The 23,160-nt window shown below is 44.0% G+C and overlaps 1 protein-coding gene across 1 annotated transcript in view; it reads right to left on the bottom strand.

The window, feature by feature from the left end:
• FGF2 (fibroblast growth factor 2) overlaps window positions 1-18,190 on the bottom strand; it is a 33,524-nt gene extending 15,334 nt beyond the window's left edge. Inside the window, exon 1 of the mRNA XM_069855208.1 lies at window positions 17,989-18,190. Coding sequence (XP_069711309.1) covers window positions 17,989-18,175 — 187 coding nt within the window. The 5' untranslated portion in view covers window positions 18,176-18,190. The remainder of the gene's footprint in view (window positions 1-17,988) is intronic.
• Between the last annotated feature and the right edge of the window lie 4,970 nt (window positions 18,191-23,160).

The following is a 23,160-nucleotide window of genomic DNA, read 5'->3' as shown; positions in this document are numbered from 1 at the left end:
CCCCAAAAGCAAAATCAGCTTCACCAGATTTTCCTCTCCAACTTGAAAAACACGTGAATAAACAGAGCCAGAGTAGCACTGTAAAGTTTATCATGTCATTTTATGGCTTTATTAATGCAAAGTGTTTGCCGCAGTGCTACGTTGTCTGGATGTGCCAAGATACAATACAGCCTTACTAATCAACACACTTTAACCACGCAGTCATCCTCAGAAGCCACAATTTTAGGTTTAGCTCAATGCAGCAGGGTGCTGTCACCACTAAGTGACACTTGACACTGATGATCCTGTTCATTTGCAGCCTTCAAGTCACCAACAGTTCAGACACAGGCCAGCATTTCAGATCTATTCGTAATACTTGTTTTCAGCATACTAGAACCTCAAACTCAGTAAAAGTAAACTAATTAAGAAGTTTGTCATTCAAAAAAGTAGCACAGGCTGTTTTGAAACAGCTAATTAGTGAACTGAGGGCCAAAAGGGCTCATTTCCCCAGTTCCTCCGGCAGTCCTGTGTGAGGGGCCCCTCCAGCACAGCAGTCCATTATTTCACTGCTCACATTCATAGCCCTTTAATTTGTGATGAATGCCAACTGCCAGCCTACGGTCGCTGCCGGCTGGTTTGGTGACAGAACTCAGCACGCCGAGCAAACATCTTCAGGACTGAGACTAAGACATCACAAAGTTATGAAATGAAACAAGTCCTATTCCAATTAGAACCTACACAACCCCTTACGCACTGACAACTAAAAAAAGGTCTGGTGAATTTACTACTATTATTAAGACACTTGTTTGTATCTCTTCATAATAAGCCGAAATTGATTGTCTTCCCTTTTGCTGCCAAGTAAGAAGAAATAAAGTGCAAAACATACAGAATTTAATTTCATGCTGGGGTCGAAACTCCGAGGAAGTAGGATAAAGTTGTATCTTTGGGAAGATACAAAACAGCTTAGAAAACATGAATGGAATAAAGTTAAGGCATTGAACTATAACTCGGGAGATGGATTTCAAACCTTCCTCCAACATAAACTTCTACTGCTACAAGATAAAATTATATAAAGAAGCATCCTAAATAAAACTCTCCTTTGAGCCATTTCCTTGTTCCTATATTCAGCGCAACCACAAACTTGTTATCTGAACAAATGAATTAAACGCACTTTATGGATTTAATAATATGGTCCATATCACTGCAGTGAAAATTTTCTGAGAAGAAAAGCTACCAAGCCCAGATGAAGCTGCCCTACAGCCTTCTGACAAGCTGTGGAGCTCAAAGCTCAAAACCAGAATTGGCATCATAAGATGGAAAGAGAACAAGCTGTAAAAAGGCAAATTCTCAAACCAAAATTAAATTAATCAACAGGTATTTATAGCCTGCACGACAGAAAGCATTAAACTAGTTTTTAACCAGAATGTCATTGTTAAAAAGCAACTGGCTCAAGAGCAAGAAATGCCAATAAATATTCCAATTTTAGGGAAAAGATACACAGTACCTGACAGTACATGATGAGCAAATCTCTCCTTGCTCACCCTGCCCACGACATGAGGAGAACCCGTCACACTTTTCTGCTTGGAACTGTGTCTTCCAGTTGCTCTGAGCCATAATAAACACGATAGCAAAGTGCCACGAGCTGTGCCACGACCCTCCCTCAGTTCACAGCACCACCACCATCCGCGGGTAGGGTCATCTAGGTTAATTTTTTTTTTTTTTTTAGCCATTCTGTTACAACAATAAATTTTTCCCCTCAAGTTTTGAACAAGGATTCCGATACCAAAAAAAAATCACAAGCTTCTTGTCATCCTCTTGAACTGCAAAACGCTTCCCAAGGCAGACCGCATCCAAATCCCGTCTCCAGTTGCTAACAGAGGATGGTGCACAGCATTTCCAGAACATGGGAAAACTGCATTTTACCGCAGCCGAGCTGAGCGCTATCAGAGCTACAGCAATTTCACTGGGACCTGTGGCAACCTCTGCATCTCTATGTGGCAGTCGAAACAGAGAACATCAAAGGTTTGTTAACAGTTTGCCACAGGAAGGTCAGTGAACGAGAGCTGAGGCAAAGTAAAGGAAAACCCTGTGAAAATTTGGCCGTGTTCATTTTTGACAGGACATGAAAAAGGAGTCCTAACTCGGCACCCAGTTGTCTGACGTTGTTAGAGCTATCATTAAAGATGTATATATGCACACACACAGCCTTCTACAGCTGTAAGGGTAACCGAATACCAATATTTTACAGTCATGTGTCTTCTTGCTTTAATACCATCTACATCTTTACATGGCAGATTACCCAGTTACATTTACCTAACATTAACTAGGAAAACACATCACATTAAATGTAGCTTGAATGAACCAATTAAGCCTTCAAGCAGTATAAAAAAAAAAAAAAAGGCCAAGGGGGAAAATTTTTTCTTCACAATACATAGAGGCTGTGTTAAGAATAGATATTCACTGATGTTTTGGCTGAAGAACAATAGGAGCTACAGCCTAACCTGAATTTCCACCAAAACCAGTAACATTTGTGGCATTAAAAGCTGTTGAAGCACACTGTCACATGCACCAAAATGCCCAGCAGGGAGTTATCCCCCTTTCCACTCCACATAATCCCTCCAGGTCAAATACAGCTGTTCAATATATACACACAAATGACCAGACAAGATAAACTGGAGGGGGGGGAAGAGGGTCCCCGTTTCCTTCCAATTACTGCAGGAAATTAGCAGTTGGGCTCTTCCCAACAGTGGCACTCAGGCAGAGAGGTTCTTATCCAAACTGCAGAAGAACTTAAACAGTCATTTCCGTTTTTATTTTAAGACAATTTACAGAAGATTAAACATCTTTCAGCCCTGATGTACACATTAAACAAGTTCAACAGTTTGGGGTTGGTTGGTTGTTTTTTTTAAGACCCAATCATGATCCTCTGCCACATTAAAGATAAACCACGGACTGTGCTGCTGTGTTCCTCCCCTGCAGAGCTCTGCAGGCACACATCTCTGCACACATTCATGTCATTAGTGGATTGCAGATGTAAAACGTTAGCTACACATACAAGACAACCCCTCTTTCACAGGGTGTATGGTCAGGACAGATCTACAAGTGGCAGGTTAAGCCAGCAAGCGTATTTGAAACATTTACGAGTGGGCATTCATTTCACAAATTGGAGAGTTTTTTTGGAATATAGAAGGTGGAAAGTGGTATTTAATAGCATTGTGGTTGGCAAGGTTTCTGATTTCTGTCATTAAATGTATCTTCCCCATCTTTTCTTAAAGAGCTCAAAAACAAGTATTTCCAATGCCATTCTGCATATAGCAGTGGAGAAAAAGAATTTTACGGATAAATGGGTAATGGTTTCATGCTGAGAGAGGGGGCAGATTTAGATTAGATGTTAGGAAGAATTTTTTTCCTGTGAGGGTGGTGATGCCCTGGCCCAGGTTGCCCAGGGAAGCTGTGGCTGCCCCATCCCTGGAGGTGTCCAAGGCCAGGTTGGATGGGGCCTTGGGCAGGCTGGTTTGGTGGGAGGTGTCCCTGCCCATGGCAGGGGGGTTGGCACTTCGTGGTCTTTAAGGTCTCTTCCAAGCCAAACCATTCTGTGGTTCTATGAACAGAAAAGATGCTATTCGCAGAGAAAACAGAAAACACGTACATTTTCCAAAAGCTCTTCTATTGTCCTGAGCACTAGAACTGAAGCATTACACATAAAGTGAAAACTCTAAAGTCCTTCTACAGTTCTCCCAATGCAGCAAAGCCTTTTAGTGGTTCAAACCAAATAATACCACACTAACTTAAACAGTCCCAAATAGCTCATTTCATTGCTCTGCATCATAAAAGGTTCGGCCAAAAATCTCCTTCAAAGCTGGTTTATTTAAAAGATCTTGGGAAAATCTTGCAACTTAATACTTGAGAAACAGAGCGCTGCACATTTTGGAAGTGCTGAGCTTGTGTTACCTTTCTCTTAGCACTGGCTAAGCCGTTCTGAGGCTGGAGCGTGCTGTGCTGTCACTGAGGAAGAGGGAATGCAAAGTGGAGGAAACAAAATGCATAGTGGAGAAAAGAAAAAACAAACTCATCAGGAAAAAACCCAGACAGACAGAAAGAGCAAAGAGCAGTGAGGAAGGGGCAGGATAAGCATACAGCACACTCAGATGCTGTACTGGAGCATGAGGCAAAATCCTGCACCTTAAGTAGGTGGAATTAGTGATGTATTAGCCAAATGGATTCATAAAATCTCCATTTTCCTACAACTCCACAAGGAAATGGGAAATCTAACTACTACGCCAGAAAAACCCTAAAATAAAAACCAACCATGAGCTCCTGGCTCTGGATACACTTACACAGCAAATAAAGGCACGATTAAAGCCTAAGCTACAGCTCCACTGTAACCTAGCTAGTAAAAGATCCCTACAAAAAGACTTCAGGGCAGACTAAAGCTGTGAGTACCCAGCTGTGGCCATGGAATAATACAAAATCCAGGTCAGAAGGACCCTATCTAGTCCAGCCTCCTGCTCAAGGGTCTCAATCACTTCACAGGGAAAACCCCTGCGCCACATTTTTGCTGTTGAACATACATGCAAGCTAAATCAAAGCTCACAACGGTTTCACTGCTATTTCCTGTAGTTACACCTCTTGCCTCCATAAGCCACAACCACAGTGTCCAACACACACACACACAGAGCAGAGGCTGCTTTCATGCTCTGCAGAGTTTTCCCCAGCTACACTGAAATGCTGCTCCTAGGGCAGGACCACACAACCTGGATGTCCACTTTCAGCACCCTTCCCTGCGGGACCCCAACCCCCAGAGACAAGACACCAAAATCATTACACTGCAGCTCTTTGCTGCTCTGCCTCTCAAACAGCCTTCTTCAGACATTTTCAGGGCTGTAACATCACTATTAACCCCTCACAAGGACGTGATGCAAACTATGACATTTTCCCAAGTGGACTCTGAGCTGAAAAACATCGATCAGCCAATGCTCCAAGAGATTTTTTTGGAGTTTGTGAACTCCAACAGCAAACACATACCCCCAGACTCTGCAACTAACCAAGCAGCTTATGGACCCTGGGAAAAGAGAAAGAATCTGATGCTATTTCAAATTCCCGTTTTCACTAACACACAGCCACTTTATTTGAACTAAAAAGGTCATTAGCAAAACACCTCTCACTCAGTTTACAAGAAAGGAGAGTTTATGTACCCCCTGAAAAATCCCAGGCTGCACGTCTCTGGATCGATGACTGGCGTTACTACAGTCTCTGCTGTGGAAAAGCTAAACCCAAGCCAAAGGCTCAGGGCCCATCTCCAACATACTTGCAGAGGCCCTGTAAGGAAAATCCTTCCACGAGGCCCCTGAATGACACTGCAGTGAAGCTATTGCACCAGCTCCCCCTCACTCCTCCTCCAGCATCTCTGTGCCCACAGAAAAGAACAAAGCAGCAACTATTTTGCAGTCTCACTGCTACAGAGACTGATCAACTCTGAAGGGAATTAAGTATCTGAAATGCAAGGAAGTTCATAAAAAAGAGGGGAAAAGTAAGAATCAACAACGCTTTGCTAACTGCAACACCCTACGACCCAATTCCCACTCCTGCACACTCCAGGGCTGAAGCTGGCTGATTCCTTCACGGCTGGGGCAACATCTATTCCCAGCCAGGTGTCCAAGCAAGACACACACAGTCAAATGTGCTTGCTCCACACCTAACATAATAAACCCTCCCAAACCCAAGGGCCGGTTCATCGAAGATGCACGTTCACACACAGATGAATACCCCCATTTTGGCATTTCCGCAACCAAAGCTGTGCGCTGGGTCAGATCCAAACGCCAGTCCGTGAGCTAGTAATGCCTACTGCAACTTATCTTTAGGAACTAGAAATATCTTCGGCTCTCTAGTCTGGGATACTCTTTGATGCCTCTTTCTCAAAGACATATCAAGCGTATTAACATCCTCCTCTACCTGGTAAGCTTTGCACTGACATATGAGGCATCCCCAGTTTTGAGATTGCAAATGCAAAAATAATTCTTCATTTGCCTTCACACTTTCATTGTATAATAACTGCACCATCGCCAGAGCCGCTCAATCAAACACTGCCCGAAACCTGCACCACAAAATGAGAAACAGGTACAAAAACCGGCAACCTTTGCAGAAGAGGTGGGCTTTTAATAAATAAAACCCACAGAATGGCAACAAAAACAATCGCGCAAATGAAGTGTCACACCGAGAAACAGTGAGTCACACTCCTGTACAAAGGCACATTTCTTTGCTCTGGCGCGACAACATCATAAGTGTATCTTTTTCCTTTTTGCCAGCCAGAGGCATAAAACCACTCATAGACAGACCTCAGGTCTTTAAAATGTAAACATGCACAGCAAAAATATACACATCTGAAATATGAACACTTCGCAAGTTCCGGTTACAATTAAGAGTCAATCCCAGGCTTTATACAGAATAACAACTTGTGTAACTGTTTAAATATCAACCTGCTAACTCAGTGTCCACAACACAGGCATTCACTGATTTTAAAAGTTTTCATCTTTTTTAAGTCGTACATGTACCAAATACAGTGAAAATTATTTCCCTATTCAGATTCTCCATCTATTCTCATTTATAACTTAACCTCAATCCCTAAATATATCTATTCCCCTATCACACTGGGAATCCTCTCCAGGAAACAGATTCCCAAATACACAGCATCCTCACGTGTTCCCTAAAAACTTCATATAAAGGATAGGAAAGTCACCCTGCAAATGATCAATGCCAGAATAACGGGATGTACAACACTTCTGGTGACAGTCTGGCTTAGTGCTCCTTGACTATGTGACCATGTGTAAAACACACACAGTTATGTTTCTCCATTTCACACAGCTTCCATGAACTGGTTGATGAAGCTTCGCCAAATCCTTTAGAAATTAAAAGCACTGGACTTGCTGTATTCTGCTTACAAAACACAACTTGGGTATTTCGTGATGTTGAGCAAAGAAAACAGCGATCGCTTGGCATTATATACGGATTTCAAACACCAGACACTGCAAGTCCTCCATCGTCTAAAATTCTTCTAAATACCTCACTGCCACACTGCTTGCAGTCTCCTTGTCACAGCAGCTGAGCTGACTGCATCATTTAAAGTCAAGAGGGCAAAACCAGGCAGAAAAACATTGCTGACTTTACCCAAGAAGAACTTCATTCGTTACTGGGTGCAGACAACTCGGCCCAATCTCCAGGTTACCCACACCTCTACTCCAAATTCTTGACGTAGAACTGTGTTTGAAGGCTTCCTTAACAAAACAAACGTCACGTGTGGCTTTCAGGACTTTCCTCCAAGGGTTCTCCTTAACAAGGGTAAGGTGATCCATTCTGCATCTTTCAGCTGATTTTACTTAATTTAACATTCACTGAAGTAAATCGCAGAATAACCATTTTCAGTTTTCTGGCTTTAAAGCAAAGCTGCTGCAAGCGTTTGGCCAACAGAACAATGTCACTGACTGGTATCAAGAAGGTACATCCCAAACTTGTGTTTACTGTGCACTCACTGATCTTGCTAACCAAGACCCATTTTTCACTTGCAGCAAAATAAGCACACAACCTGAGACAAGCCCAGGAATGTCACTTCAGGAAACAGAAAAGGTAAAATGTATCATTTTTAAAAGGTATTTTTAGTGCTCTTTCTTCAGGTACAACTTGCACAGCAACTATTCAGTAGTTTCAGTGCTGTAACTGATCTTGAAGCATTGGCTAAGAGATTCTATGAGACAGAAGGAAAAGGCTGCCAAGAGCAGTGGTGAGGGACTGCCAACCCATAGGCACAATATGAGCAAATTGGATTTCACAAGAGTTAAGCACAGTGATGAAAGATGAACTGTGTCAGGCACAAGAATGCCAGGGAAGCAGCACAGCAGACAGGAGCAGGAAGAAATAACAGGCTGATAAGGAGTTCTTATTAACTAAATTGCACTTTTAGAGGTGATTGCTTTTAACCAAAAGGTTAAGAGACAGTGATTCTGTTGGTCAGTTTTGCATTTCCCCCCTATCTCCAATACCAATGAAATGGAATCAATCCCAGAGTCTTTAATAAGTATTTTTGAAAAAAGATAACAAAAAATCTCAATCAAAATCCATCCACATGCACACATAGTATTTCACTGGTGCTTGTCCGTCTCATTTCACACAAAGACAACATTAAACCCAAAGACGTAGTTCATACACCATCTGTTTTAATTTCCTTCCGTCAAGCTTGTACCCACCCTCTGATGACATTTAAATAACCCACCTGCAGGGGAACAGCATGAACAGCAGTGCAGGTGAGCAGCCATCAATCACTGCTGACCCAGAATAGTAAGGAATCATGATTCTTCATATAAAGGCACTAATTTGCTTTTGAATGCAGCCTAACTTGAGTACAAAGAATTGCTCTTTGTAAGAAATCAATTCCCTGTCGTGGAAAATTAAAACGCACAGTGCATTTTTAGACTTTCCTTCAAATACCTGGGTAACAGTCACTTTTACAGCCCCCTGAGGACAGACAGAATACATCACAGCACCCAGCCTGCACTGGGGAGCCAAGAACTCGGGTCTACAGGACCATAGAAAGAGGCATCAGGCTGTAGTGACTTCCCCAGCTTCAAGCTCTCCAAATAAAAACCCACTGCTTACTCCCAATGCTTTTGAACCATACTAAGAAAGGACAGGAGCGCTTCCCTGACTACAAAAGAGAGACCTTAGAAGCTTGGAAAACCCTACCTGACTTGCTGCTGCTTCAGCTAGACCACTTACTAGTACTCACTATGCTGGTATAAATCTATTTACTAGTGTAGATCTCTTTGCTGGTTTAGCTCTCCACACTGCTCCAGACTTCACTGCAAGAACGTGCTCCCAGCATATGCTACAGCTACAAGCACCAGCAGTTGCAGTCTTGCTTTATGCCACCTCAAATTAGCAGGCAGGCCAGACATCTCAAACCTCTAACGAGAATTTTCTGCTCATAAAATATTATAGATATGATCCATGTTACTAGAGCTTGATCATTGTAATTCAGCCTTATTTTGAGACCCCTTGCTCTGCTCTTCAACACCAAATATAACACCTCACAATCATTAGGACAGCTCAAGCACATACAGTTAACTGCTCTGGAAGACATCACTTCTTGAAGCAGTAAAGCAAGTAGAAGGTTGAGACTGAAAAAAGTTAAAACTGGCAACACGGGGGATTTCTGTAGAGCCCTTCAGCTTTGAGGAATTCCTGCATTTCTAAGGACACAAACATTGTAGGTCTTTTTCCTCAATTTTCCCCGAATGAACTGTGCGACTGTCAGTAGAACATCCATAGGGACTCTGTAAGCATCAGTAAAACCACAGAATTAATCCCTCGTATTTACATATTTGGCAGCATGGCCAGACGCACGTTTAGCTATTCATACCGGTTGCTCCATTAGTCAGAGAAACCCAATGAACTGAATCCATACACTATTTATTGCCCAGAAACAGCTCAGCTGTAGGGAATACCATAGCGGGTTTCTAACCAGAGATGACAGCCTTTCCCCATACATGCCCCATTTGGCCCTCACTGGCTCCTTCTCCACACTAAAAACTGCCCTCACTTTTCTATCAGTCTTGGTTGCCACAGGCATCAACAGGACCTAGTGGAGTGTTGCATAAAACTGCTCAATAGGTGTGGTTCTCTGAATTTAGAAATTTCAGGCTCACTATTGGTCTTCCTAGAGTAGTGGGACTGTATTGACACTTGCTGCAACCTGGGGTGAGAATTATTATTCTACCCTGAAATATAACACAGGTGATAACAGTAGGGAATCTACCTGTTCATCCTCTTTAATCATCAGGAAGTCACTGTATCTTGTCCCTCGTTTTAAAGGACAAGATGGATCAGGACATGGTACCACAAGGCAGGTTCCTGCCCCTCCATCCAGCACTCCCAGCTGCACGCTCCTACCACCCCCCCTCACACCAGCTCTGGCACTTTTCTTGACATCTCAGTGAGCTGATTCAGTGCATTAAATCCATCAGAAACTGATGTCTCTTTGCTCGGGGTGGTGCCAATGACAGCACAGCTGAGACTGGGAGAAGGACAAGGAGAGACCATCGCTTTCAGCAGCAGAGACTTGTTAAGAGTCTGACCAAAGGATCCATTGGCCAGTCACCACTGACAACTTAATAGGAGATGTTAAGACAACAGTGCAGGGTCGGAGGGGAAGGCAAAAAGAATGCCAGTGGACACAAAAGAAACATTTGAGTATTTGTTCCCCAGTACCCAGAAACACAAAGAAAAGCACAGTCTGCCAAAAAAATGGTGCCAGTCCCAAGAGATGCTACAAACATTTCCCAAAAAACGGGCCTACCAAGCACTGAGTGAGATGCTGTGATGCCTGTGCAACTGAGTACACTTAAGGACATCCTTTATCAGCTAAAAAACCTGCAGAGCTACACCACCCCAGAATGACAATGGAACACTTCATAAACACATTAGCAGGTAAAGCTTTGCAGGTGGACACCAGGCATCATAGGCACTGGGCTGGAGTAACCCGAGAGTAGAAAGGGAAAAGCCAAGAAACAGACAGCAAGTATTTTCAATCTGTATCACAGATGACAGCTACTCTTGGTTTTACAGAGCACAATATTATGCAGTATTTCATAGCCAAGGGTATCAGAATTTTGAGGACTGCACATTCCAGCTGGAATCCTAATGACTGCTGCTTTATGAGACCTGCTCAAGTCTTGTCATAGGGTAAGAGGCACAATACAAAGGTAAAACTTCAGCACACTGCCACTGCAAACGGCTACAAAGCCTAGTTCTTACTTCGTTCTTTCCTACTTCGCCCTTTCCTAGTACCCTTTATACCTTTCTCCTTTGAATCATTCGAGCAATGTGGCTTGCAAGCTCTAAAAGCTAAACATGAGTGATAAGTTGACACAGGATCACTCAACCAGAAGTGTACCACGACAGTTTGTGCAAGACAACCTCCACCCAACTTTGTAGACATCATCTCATTTGTACTCTCGGACGGTCGTATCAGGCTCCAGTCAAAATTCGGCCCTACCCTGAAAAAACAAAAAGCTACGTAAGATAATTCTGAAATGCCACCAGCCCTCCAGAGTCTGCCTTTAAATATTTTTATTGAGAAGTCAGGAGGCAGCAAAAGAGGCAGACAGGAACTAACTTACCCATATGTTATCACAAGATGCACTGCTGAACATGACAGATGATGCGAGTTGTTTTATTTTGAAATGTACGGTCTTAAACATAATAATAAAAGGAAAGGCTCTTAGCTCTCCATCAGAACTGAAGTGCGATCTCATTACCAACTTTTAGGCTTCAAAAGTCATGCCAGAGACGTTTTAAATACCACCTGCTATAAATATTCAATTCACAGATTTCACGCAAGTATGTACTTTTTTCAATAACAGTAACTTAAGCATTCTCAGCATAAACTTTATTTCAAAGCCGGATTGCATTAAGATTATATATTCTGTTTTATTTTTACTAGATAATTGTACTAAATGTGCTGTCACTGACAGTCAAAAAGCTCCATCGTTTGTAGGGTTATTAACCGGTTTAGTACCATTGATCAGGTATTTTGAAACAACAGGTGGCCAGTGAGCACTGGGACACGCTCCCAAGAGTGCTAAAACATGTAATAATCAAAATATAAATTTTAGTCTTCACACAGAAGCTACGGAGGAATTCACAGATTTAGTTCAAACTGCTTGAACAAATGAGGAAATAGCAGAAAAATATTTTTCTGGGTAATAAAAAGGAAGAAAAAGGTAAAATGTATTAAGCTCAGAGAAAAACTTTCAAAGAAACGCTTGTTACGTGTTTCAACTCAGCCTGTTAACCACTTTAAGTATACAGCAAGCACCAAATAATTATTTTTTAAATCTGCTTGCCGTATGTGTGAGCCAAAGGAGCTGGGAAAAGCTTATGGAAAAAACACCACTGACAATGATTTAAAATGCAGGTTGAGATATTAATTAAAGGGCAATTAAACAGAATTCTGCCCCTCAAAATGAAATTGAACAGGTTTCCCTTCTTACAGAAAATCCGAGAGGCGTACGTAGTTTTTGGAAACTGAAAATTAGAAAAGGGCATCTCTCTGGGCTTTATCATCAAGCATCTCTGGTGCCCTGTGGCTATTAATCCTACTGCCCAAACTTCTCTTGCTCTTATTACAGAAAAAAGAACCTGAACCTGCTTTCATTACAAAGGGTGAATGTGAACAACTTACAACTTTTTGGTAATATACACCAAATGCACTTCAAAAAAAGACAGTAAACCACGCAAGCCCACAGGTTTTAACTAACTAGTCTCTTCATCTAGTACGTCAAAAGAAATCATATCTTAAAAAAACATCACTCATACAGTTCACTTTCTGCAAAATGGGTTTAAACAGATCTCCACCACAGGATAAACTTTTTCTTAGAACCGGCTGCACAAATTCCAAGCATTTATTAGCCAAATAAAAACCATTACCAGCCACCTGATCTCATTTTCTTGATGAGCAATTCAGGAGTACAAGGTTCCATTTTACCAAGATGACAAACATCCTAGAGTCTTCATTCTGACCTCACTAAATGTCATACATGTGTCACTGCAGTTTTCAGCAAATGTTTTAATCTACCCACGTAAAGGGGTCATAAGGACAGCTTTTGCCGGAGATACGACTATCCCCACGATTACTGTCAAACTACTACGTCTGTATTCAATTCAGCTATGGCTGGGGTGCAACGCTAAGCAAGAGCTGAACTATTCTTGTCTGTAAAAAAGAATATACAGATATCTACAAGTGCTCCCAATTTCTAAAGCCTATGAGAAGATTTAAGGGCTAAATCCTGCCCTCTAGTGTACCTGTGGATGGTGGTGCCCTGGGAACCTTCCACACTTCCAACAGCCCTTTCCAGACCAAGCGCAAAATTGCTGGGAGAGACAGGACAGTTCATCGCCCACCAGAGACATCTCGTATTTGCCTTGCTCCATCTTCAGAGTGTACTCACTACACGGTCGTACGCCCTCAGGGTGGGTAAGACTCACTAAAATTTAGGTAAGAGGATTAGCAGACACAATGCCAGAAGAAAGAGCATCTCTCCGAACAGCACCATCCCTCAGTGTGCCCAGCTAACACAGGTGTCCTAGCCCTCATTTCATTCATTTACCCTGCAGGACTATGTAGAAAACAGTATTTCTGTGACAAAATAAGCAAGAGTTGCAAAGAAAAACTCAACTTTTTTTTGCACATGAGGTCTCTGCTGCCTCGTTTCCTAAAAGGGCTATATCTGAGAGCCACAAGGGGTTTCTGTGTTGACTATATCACAAAGCATTAGCTTTTGGGAAACTGGTTCAGATCTATCCAACAGATCAAACTTAATGCAAGACGACTGCATTTTCTGAATGATTAAAGTAAGAGCAATGTATTTGAACTTTTATATTCTCACCTACCAGTAAGGTCTGGAGCAGGATGGACACCCTATCAAGAGCTCTGGCCACGTCTGTGGGACACCAAAATGGGAGAAGGGATCTTTTAAGTCACAAATAACTTATGCACCTATAAAAAACTAAACACTAGGTACTGAAGCTTCATAATAAAACCACTTTGTAACATCTGCTCCTAGTTTTCTTTCGAAGGATCAGTTTCCTACCATTTGCACAAACAGCAAGCAGATTTCTATCTTCTGCTAAGCTGCTATGCCATAGAACACTCCATATATTCCAGTGCAGTCTTTTCAAAACATGTACAGCATAGCCCTTTGAATGTTGTGTTTGATACAAGAAAAAAATCATAACAACTGCTTATAAAAAGAACTTTCTTAGGAAGAAATTTTCCTGGACCAGTACAACCCTATTTTACATTTTCCTCAGATATTTGTGGAAGAGGAGCCAGGTACCGCGCAGGAGGAGGTATTTCAGACATGTGCAGGGTTGATAAAAGCTCAGGCTGCTGAATCCTTTCCGAGTGACACACTGGAGCCTTGTCACCTCATTAACGGAGGGACGAGAACAGCTCGAGATTCCTTGGATGCCTTGGTTTACGCTCACCATGAAATAAAGCTGCTTGAGAAATTATGGAAATATATAAATGCCAACCATTCCTCAGAGAGGGAAACTGTGAAAGGAACCAGCTGTGCTAGTAGACATTTTCTAAAATGTATGGATAAGCGTTCCCTTTCCGCTCTCCTTTTCCCCCTTCACTGGCACTGTAGCCTCTTCGAAGTAAACACCTCTGAGGGTTTCTGAAAGCCTTTCCAAAAAGACTGCGTTCTTTGTAAGTTTTCCAGGGCATAAATCAGAAGTCGTTGATCAACAACAACAGTCAGAGATGGGTTTTGTTTTGCTTTAAACTCTGAGTGCCTTCTGTTTCTTGTTTGCCCGAAATGTACCTCTTCAAGGGAAAACAACCCAACAGAAGGTCCCCCGAGTGTGTCCAAAGGGGCACTTCGCTGAAGTCACTGTACAACACACATCAGACGTGGCAATATCGACCACGTAAGACGTATTGTTCTGTTTTTTAGCTGCGTGAATCATACAATTCCAATCCTCCAGCACACAGGACATCAACTTCCATTCCCAATTTCACTAATGACACAATTATGAATAAACCAAGGAGAACGGAGTGAGTGTAAAACTCACACAGTGTAAAACTTTTGGTGCTGCGACATAAAACAGACTGTAAACTTCAAACAAGCCATCCTTAGCACTAGAGGCAGAAGGGAGCAAAAAAGGACATGGATAATGGAAATTTGTTTATGGTATTAAATTTTGGTCTGAAACGTAAGGAGATAGTCCTTCTCCTTTCAAAATAAGCATTTCATTTAAAAGTAAAAATGCAAATGTCCTAATCAAATGCCATTTCGTATAAATAATCTGTAAGAATAACAACTAGTGCAAGAATCTCTCCTTAAAGTCCTTTAATTAGGTTTCTAAACCAGATTCTCTGCAGCCATTATATTTTTTTTTTTTTCAAAACCATCTTACAAAACCTCTTTACTGAGAAAAACAACACGAACCATTTGAGGTGTAGATTTTCTGTTTCAATTCCTTTTTTTTTTTTTTTAAAGTGTTCTCCTGTTGTCCGAGATTTACTGCCATCTCCCATGCCAACATGACCTGCCAGGCATACCACATGATCTCACAGAGACTTCCAGAGAGCAGCACTCACCAGGCCAGAGTTCGGCATCGTGCAGATTCAGACCAAATGACGTACTTGCAATGGAGATGCCACGGATCTAAACCACGCAGCACTGTAGCAACACAACTTGCTGACACTTAAAGCACCAATTTCTCTACTTCTCAGAAGCAGAGTTCTTCCAGGGGAAAGCAAACAAACAAAACTCAAGAGTTGTCCAATATAGAGAAAAGGAGAGCATGACAGAAAGGGACAAGGGAGGAGCTCAGACACAGTGGCACTCCCGTGTCCCGCCAGCCCGTCAGCTGTATCAGGCTTCCAAATTGCTCTTTTTAAACAAAAGCATTTCTGCAGATGGCTGAATACCAAGATGAAAGTACCCAAGGAGCTCCCTGAATGATGACTTTCTGGTGTGCAAGGCAGAGGCCACATCAATCATTTGTAACTCAGGTTTTCCTTTACCTGTTGCCACCATTCACTTAAGAGGAGAAAGGGTAGGAAAATAGAGAGGATTCAGAGACAAATCAAAGGAAAGGGGAAAGAATACTAGTGATCAGACAGTACCAAAGAGGCAGAGAAGAAAAAGTACAGAGGTAAAGTGGAGAGTCAGAAAGAAATGACAGCAAAAATAAAGCTAGAGAGTAAACCAGAGAAATTTGAAGGTAAGAGTAAAGCAGCACCACCAACACCAGGAAAATTTTTCAATCGTAATTCACTACTAGGAAAGTAGCATGAGAAATCCGTTAAAAAAATTCTAGCATTGATAAGGCTCAACAGGAAGAGAAAACACACATCAGATGACTCATGAATGTAAAACTAATAGCAATTTTCCTGGCAGAATAAAAAAGGTGGAGGTGTGTGTGAGGGAGGTGATTATGGGGGATCTCTATAACGAAAAAGACAACGATGAATACCATCACCACTCAGAGCAGCTCGGCCCGGCCAGGCGAGCACAGAAACCACAACCCACTAGCAGCATTTCTCACCACAAACAGCTGGTACTGAATGAGGTAAGAACCTTAGAGCCATGGCAACGGTCAGAGACACAGCTTCAGCCTGGTACATCCCCGACTCAACATCATCTTCCTTTGCAGCAAATTTCCAGCATATTTTCATAACTTCTTCTATGACTGAGATAACGTTTGATGAACTAATAAGACTTACTTCCCAAACACTAAAGTATAAAGCGAGCCAAACATATTACTGCATGCTTTTCAGCACAGACTTGATCCTGTGCAATAAACCACTGGTATGTGTAAAAAACAAACCACTTATCTATACAGTCAATTAACGCTCTGCTTTAGGCATCAGCATATGTAAATCCCACATGCAGTGATTTACTGCACAGTATAGGCACTAAAAATATCCTGTTACTTCATGAACAACACTACTCTTCCCTTTAAACTAGCATCTGAAAAAGAAGCGCAAACACGTAGGACTGAGTTTGAAAGTTTCCTATAGCTGCCAAGAATATTAGTTGCCCTACTAAAAGATGCTAACTCACCAGAATACACTGTTCCACATATATCTTCAGCCCATCCTGTGTACAATATTCGTATCCAAGAGCCACAAAACAAACCAGCCTCAGACTACAGCCCAGCCTGGCAATAGTGTTATTTGGGAACAGTCTGTTACAGTATTTCTCTGGAATTGTTGGAAAAGCTGGGTTTTGCGAATGGTCGATGTCAAAAACGATAAGTAACATTAAGAACCTTTGGTCTGTCTCCTCACTTCCTTGCCCTCTTCATCCTCTGACATCTGTGCATCGATCACTTAGGGCACAGGTGCAAAACAGATGAAGAATCACATTAAGACATTTCACCTGCTCTTCATGCCAAGTGCCTGCAGGCAGGCTGCTGCCTGGTGGAGCACACGCGTAGAGAGCAAAGTATCTCAAAGCAGGAATTCCACTGAGACTGTCTATACAGCAACTCCTTGTACCCTCATTTGAAGGGAACACCTAACAGGCATTTCAAAACCTCGCTGCTGCATCCGCAAAAACTCCATACTGAACACTTTTTTCAAAATAGTCTGAGACCTGCAAAAGGGCATTTTGTTCCTGGGACAAAGTGCAGCCGGGGTTTGTAAGAGCAGCCTGCCCCATGCTCCCTGTGAGGCTGCCTGCTGGAGAGCAGGCACCTAGCACAGCACAGAGAGCTCGGGTCACAGACCCTCAGACCGCAGGAACCGCTCAACCCACAGGCTGCCTTCTCAGCTCGGGAACCTCTTCCTCTTTCAAAAGATCAGGTATCGGGAGACAAACTGCTTCTGCTGGGATCCATAGGTTTTGCTTTACCAGTATTCTATCCGTCCTTAGAATCATAGAATAAGCAGGTTGGAAGAGACCCACCGGATCATCGAGTCCAACCATTCCTATCAAACACTAACCCATGCCCCTCAGCACCTCGTCCACCCGTGCCTTAAACCCCTCCAGGGAAGGGGAATCAACCCCCTCCCTGGGCAGCCTGTGCTAGTGCCCAATGACCCTTTCTGTGAAGAAGTTTTTCCTAATGTCCAGCAATATCCTTGATCAAGTTAAAGAAAAAACAGTTACAACATGCAACATTTTAAGACAAAAAGATACGTTGTTAGAAGCTCTGCTTCACTGATTCATGCCTCTAAAAGTGCGCCTATTTACGAGGACTTTCTAGGGAAGAAAACCAACTTCTTTTGCTTTCCTTCAAGCCGTGCCGCGCCAGGGCGCCCCTACACCCATTTAAGAGCCACGCAAACCGCTCCCGACACCTTCCATCGACTCTCGCCGCGTCTGACGAGCCCCGCGCGGCCGCAGGCGGCACGGGGAGAGGCCGACGAGGCTCGAAAGGAGCCGGCTGAAGGCTGGCGTGCCCGCTGCCTTCTAAGCAAAGCCGGGGGGGCACACTCACTGTGCGGGTCGCTCTTCTCCCGGACGCCGTCCACCCTGCCGTCGGGGTTGATGCGCAGGAAGAAGCCGCCGTTCTTGCAGTAGAGCCGCTTGGGGTCCTTGAAGTGGCCGGGGGGGAAGGCGCCGCCGCCGCCGTCGTCGGGCAGCGCGGGCAGCGTGGTGATGCTGCCGGCGGCCGCCGCCGCCATGCGCCGCGCCCCGCGCCGCCCCGGGCCCCCGCCGGCCCCCGCCGCGCCGCCTCGGCCCCCGCCGCGCCCGTCCAGCCTGGCCGCTCCCGTGCCGTCCCGTGCCGCTCTCCCTCCGCGGAGAGATCCGCTCCGGCCCCGGCCCCAGCCCGCCGGGGCACCGGGCGGCCGCCCCGCCCCCGCCCGCCCCCGCGCCGGGGGGCAGAGCGACCGCATCCCCGCGGGGCCCGAGGTGCCCGCATCATCGCCTCGGGCCGCCCGCCCCGCGGCCTCGGGGTCGCGCGGAACGGATTGAGCCGCGGGGGCAGCGCGGGACGATGCGCGGACCCGTAAAATCCACGCGGCGGCAGCGAACGGCACAGCCGGTACCCGCGGAGGGCAACGCGTGAAAATCGGGGCTCCGGCCTCCGATAACGCCGCCGCCGTTTCTGAAATACGTGGCTTATAAAGGTTATCAACCCATCCAACAGTTTGTGCTCGAGGCTGACAACAAAACAAGATGAGGATTCTCTCCGAATCCGTGCCCCTCGCCTCCTGCCTGGCAGCAGGATGTTAGTGCATGTGTCTCAGTATAGAATGAGAATTCAACAGTCAGTATAGAATCATAGAATCACCAGGTTGGAAGAGACCCACCGGATCATCGAGTCCAACCATTCCTATCAAACACTAACCCATGCCCCTCAGCACCTCGTCCACCCGTGCCTTAAACCCCTCCAGGGAAGGTGAATCAACCACCTCCCTGGGCAGCCTGTTCCAGTGCCCAATGACCCTTTCTGTGAAGAATTTTTTCCTAATGTCCAGCCTAAATCTCCCCTGGCGGAGCTTGAGGCCATTCCCTCTTGTCCTCTTGTCTCGGGAAGCTCTGGGACCTCAAAGGCAGCCCAAGCAGCCCAGATGATCCCAACCGCAACAACTGACACCAGGACACTGGTCCTTTCATTCCACAGAGCCAACACGGCAGCCTGCACGCAGACACAAACACCCAAGCGAGACACGCCGTCCAGCAGACGCAATTCCTAATATTCTTGTTGCTAGCACATATGTAAAGGAATTCTGTTGCCGGTCAACTTTCCTTCCCAACTCTGACCCCTTGCAAGCTATATATCACAATGCTTTACCAGAATCGGTGATAATTACTCTGCTTCCCACACCCTCGCTCCAGGGGCTTAATAATGATAAATGGCACAGGCAGAGCTCGCTGGGCCCAGCCCAGGACAGGCGCAGGTTCACCCCCGTGTCAGCCAGCTGCTCCCTCACAGTGCCACGGGCACAGCCAAGGGCCACGCGCTCGCCAGCCTTCTCCACACCTGAGGATTTCAGCCCCATCCCTCATTAGCATCCCCCCGCTCGTTATGTTCTCCAACATCTTGCCACCCACCCACTTACAACACTATTTCTCCCAGAAATCCCACTGTTATTGCTCTACCTGAGAATTTTGGACACTCACAGCCAACATCAAAGACCCTCCTCGTTTCTCATGCTCTTCTGTAACAGAAGCTGCATTCAGGGCATTTTGTGTCCTTGCTCTGTAGAGTCTCCCAAAGGCCTTGCCCATTTCTTAGAAGGAAGATGAAGGCAGATTCAGAAAGATGAAGGGAAGAGAACATAATTCTTAAATGAGGCTTAAGAAGTTGGTTTTTTCTTCTTTTACAAAAAATAAATAAATAAATAAAAGGAATTAACAAGAAAGCTTTTCAAAAGACTAAACAACTATGTATCCCTAGTTTCACTCAACCACCCCTGTAACTCCATCTTCTCCTGCGCACACAACAGGCCATTCACAGCTCTCACATCTCAAACCCTGAGCACTGCCCTGGGGTGCTCACATTTCAGCATCACAGAGGTCAGCGTTCCACCTTCTAGGAAGAGGGATACAGCGAGCAGGGCAGGAGCAAGCCCCCGTGTCCCAGGAGCACCCCGCAGGAGCCATCTGGAAGCCCTGCCACTGAGCTGCCAGCAGCTTAAGCACCACGTTTCAGAGGAAGGAGCGCTGGTATTTCTGGGAGCCTTCTCAGCCCTGGCCACCACAATGGGGCACAACCCATTGGTGGCATGGTGGGTAAGTCATCAGCTCAAGTTCTTTATCAAATAATCCTCCTAAAAACTTGCGCAGCTGTAAGTGGCTACCAGTAAAATTATGGAGCTTGAATGCTCTTTAGAAGCTTGTCTTTGGGGATTTAACTGTGGGGACTAGTTAGGATGGAAGGTCGTATTCCTCATATCTGCTCTTACCTCAATTTTACTTTTTTTAAGATATATTTTCCTTTCTTTCCTGAAACAGAAAAACAGTCTCTGTTTTCTCCGTTCTATGTTCTTCTGCACGCCAACCTCTTAATATGGTCATTAATATTCCTCTTAGCATTGACTAACACAATGTTGGCAGTTGCATTTTCCTTTCTTGTGGCCACGTTATCCCTGCCACCACCCTTTCTCAACTTAGATCTTGCGCACAATTACACCCATACAGCTACTTCCCCTCCACCCAAACTATTAATTATCCCTGCTTCCAACCCCTCTCGTAAGCCTTTCCTTGGCCTGCGTAAAATAATATCTACTTTAAAATGCCTTAAATCCTACCCTCCTTCTACTTTAAAAATAAATCTTAAGAGACCTTTCTCTAACCTGTTCCATTTATCTAAATTACCAACCTTTTTGTGTTTGCCTTCTATTGTAACCAGCTAGGTTTCTTTAATAGCTCACCTCTTAGAAAAACCTGCTTCATCCAGCGCTACTCTCACACTTAGGGGTCATACACAAGGCACTTCATAAACAAGACAGACACCCCATTCCAACGATAGATGGGGTGGGCCATCTATATATCCAAATATTGCCTTTATTCAATATACACCACTGACATTTCTGGAGATCCTCAGTAGAATCATACTCGGAACACTTAAAAGAAAAAAAAAAAAAAAGGACAATCACTAAATTATATTGTTAGCCCGGTTACAGAAAAAAAAAGTGAAAAATACAAGAGTAATTTTGGAAATATATCAAATTAGGAGTAACAAACTCCATCCATTTTTAATTTTCAATCCTACAAGTTCTACAAGTCTACAAGTTCCGCAGACTTTCCAGCAGTTACTACTACAAATCCTGCCACATGACAACCCCAGAAAACTTCAGTTCCTTTTAAAGGAAGCTGCTTTTAGAGGGGTTTCAGCCATATGTCCTTGACAGTTTGCTACAACTACATCTCCACAGTTGTGTTTGGTCACGCAGGTGAAGATGGGGTTTGAAAGGCACACTAAATTAATCTGCAGAAGACCCTAATTACTAAACAATTAAAACAAAACCAAGGAAGCCCTCACTTTGGAAAAGCAATTCCAGAAAAGCAGAGACACACATGAACACCTCGGCTCATCTATCTTCCCACCATCAGACATATCAGCAGAAGGTTTGCATCAATGCAGCACCAGGAAACACTTCCAACTATTAGCAATGTAACATCAGCCCCAGGCCTCCAGTCCATCACTGCACTTTTTGAGTCTCTGGGTTTCTTGGCTTCCCCATCCCTCCCTTTGGTGCATATCCAAGTAACGATTAGCCAGAAAGAGATGGATAAGCTGTGCCTCTCGAAGTTTTTCCTGGGTTGTCTAGTGCTTAGCTAGCAGTGGAAAAAACATCCCTCCCTTCATCAGCACGTATCAATGCTGAATGCCTCCCACCAAGTCCTCAGACACTCACTTGTCAAAGGCAACATCTGCCACAGAGTTCAACACTCACGGCCAAATCTTCCGTAAACGTCTTTGACTTGAGCATTACGCTAAGACATGGTCTGGCCCTTGGTTTATAGGAATGCAGACAGCCAGGAACACCCCACTGGGGAGCGCAAGGTCACGGTCAGAGCAAGGAACAGCCTCCATGTCATCTGGCCTCACACAGCGGCTCAGTTAGGGTAAGCCTCATGCTCTCCTAATCATCAATCTATATCCACGTCATGCCACACACTCTCTCCTGAACCTCAGAAGTGCAGTGATAAGAGATCTTATGCACAGCCAGGAAGGATCTAACTAGACCTTTCTGAGGGCAGGTTGCAGTTGTTTTAATGCAATCTTACTTTGTAAATCCTTAGGATTTAAAAAGGCTGTATCTTCTTCCAAATAACCCTGTGGGAAGAGGGTCTTGCAAACTGAGAGGAAGGCAATTTGTAGTTCCTGCATTTGGTGAAGAACGGAGTTGTACTAGGATCAGAAAGGGGAAAGAGCATTCTCTCTCTTTCTCTTCGTGTTCCAGCTTTCTGCATGTCACAATACTCTGTCCCAGATGTCTCCCCCAGCTTAGAAAAACAAATCACAAAGTAGGCATGATGTAGATGGTCCTTAAGTAAATCAACCTCCACAATTCCTCCAAGTGGAAGATAACCCTAATGTGAGCAAACAGCTTTTGTGCAGGCAGTCCAGGCAGACATCTGGGTAGAAGAAATGTAGTTAAGTGTCTTAATGTTTTAGTGAATTATTTGAGATGGCAGACTTCAGGGAAAAAAAAATTACTGCTTAACTATAAATATAGTTCTTTCCTTCAAAGTCTGAGCACGGGTTTAGGAATTCGGTAGCAATTTATTCCCCAGAATTCTTAGCTCCTTCACCATCAACAGCTGATATCTACATTCTGGGCAGTATTCATACGCTCACCCTGGAGTTTAAACGCACTCTGCAGCTGCTTTGTATGATGGAAACATATAAACACAAATCTGTAACAGACTGATTTTTACTCTTCTAGATGCTAATTGCTATAGAAAGCCGTCTTATTTTTTTCTCATCTGCTTTTGTAAGTGCATATGAGAAAAAGATTCTCTATTTTAAGTATACATGCACATCATTAAATGCTTGAGAAATTCTAGCGCAGCCCCACTTTAAAAATTCTATAACAGAAATTCAGCTTTTCAACTACCTTTCTGATGACTTCATGACACTTCATCAGTATTTCTTTTTTTTTAAACAAAAGCTCATTTCTTCCTTCATCTTTTTTTTCTAGTACAAATAATA

Source organism: Phaenicophaeus curvirostris, chromosome 4, assembly GCF_032191515.1.
Source record: "Phaenicophaeus curvirostris isolate KB17595 chromosome 4, BPBGC_Pcur_1.0, whole genome shotgun sequence".
Lineage (NCBI taxonomy): Eukaryota > Metazoa > Chordata > Aves > Cuculiformes > Cuculidae > Phaenicophaeus > Phaenicophaeus curvirostris.
This window is presented reverse-complemented; position numbering and strand designations above follow the sequence as displayed.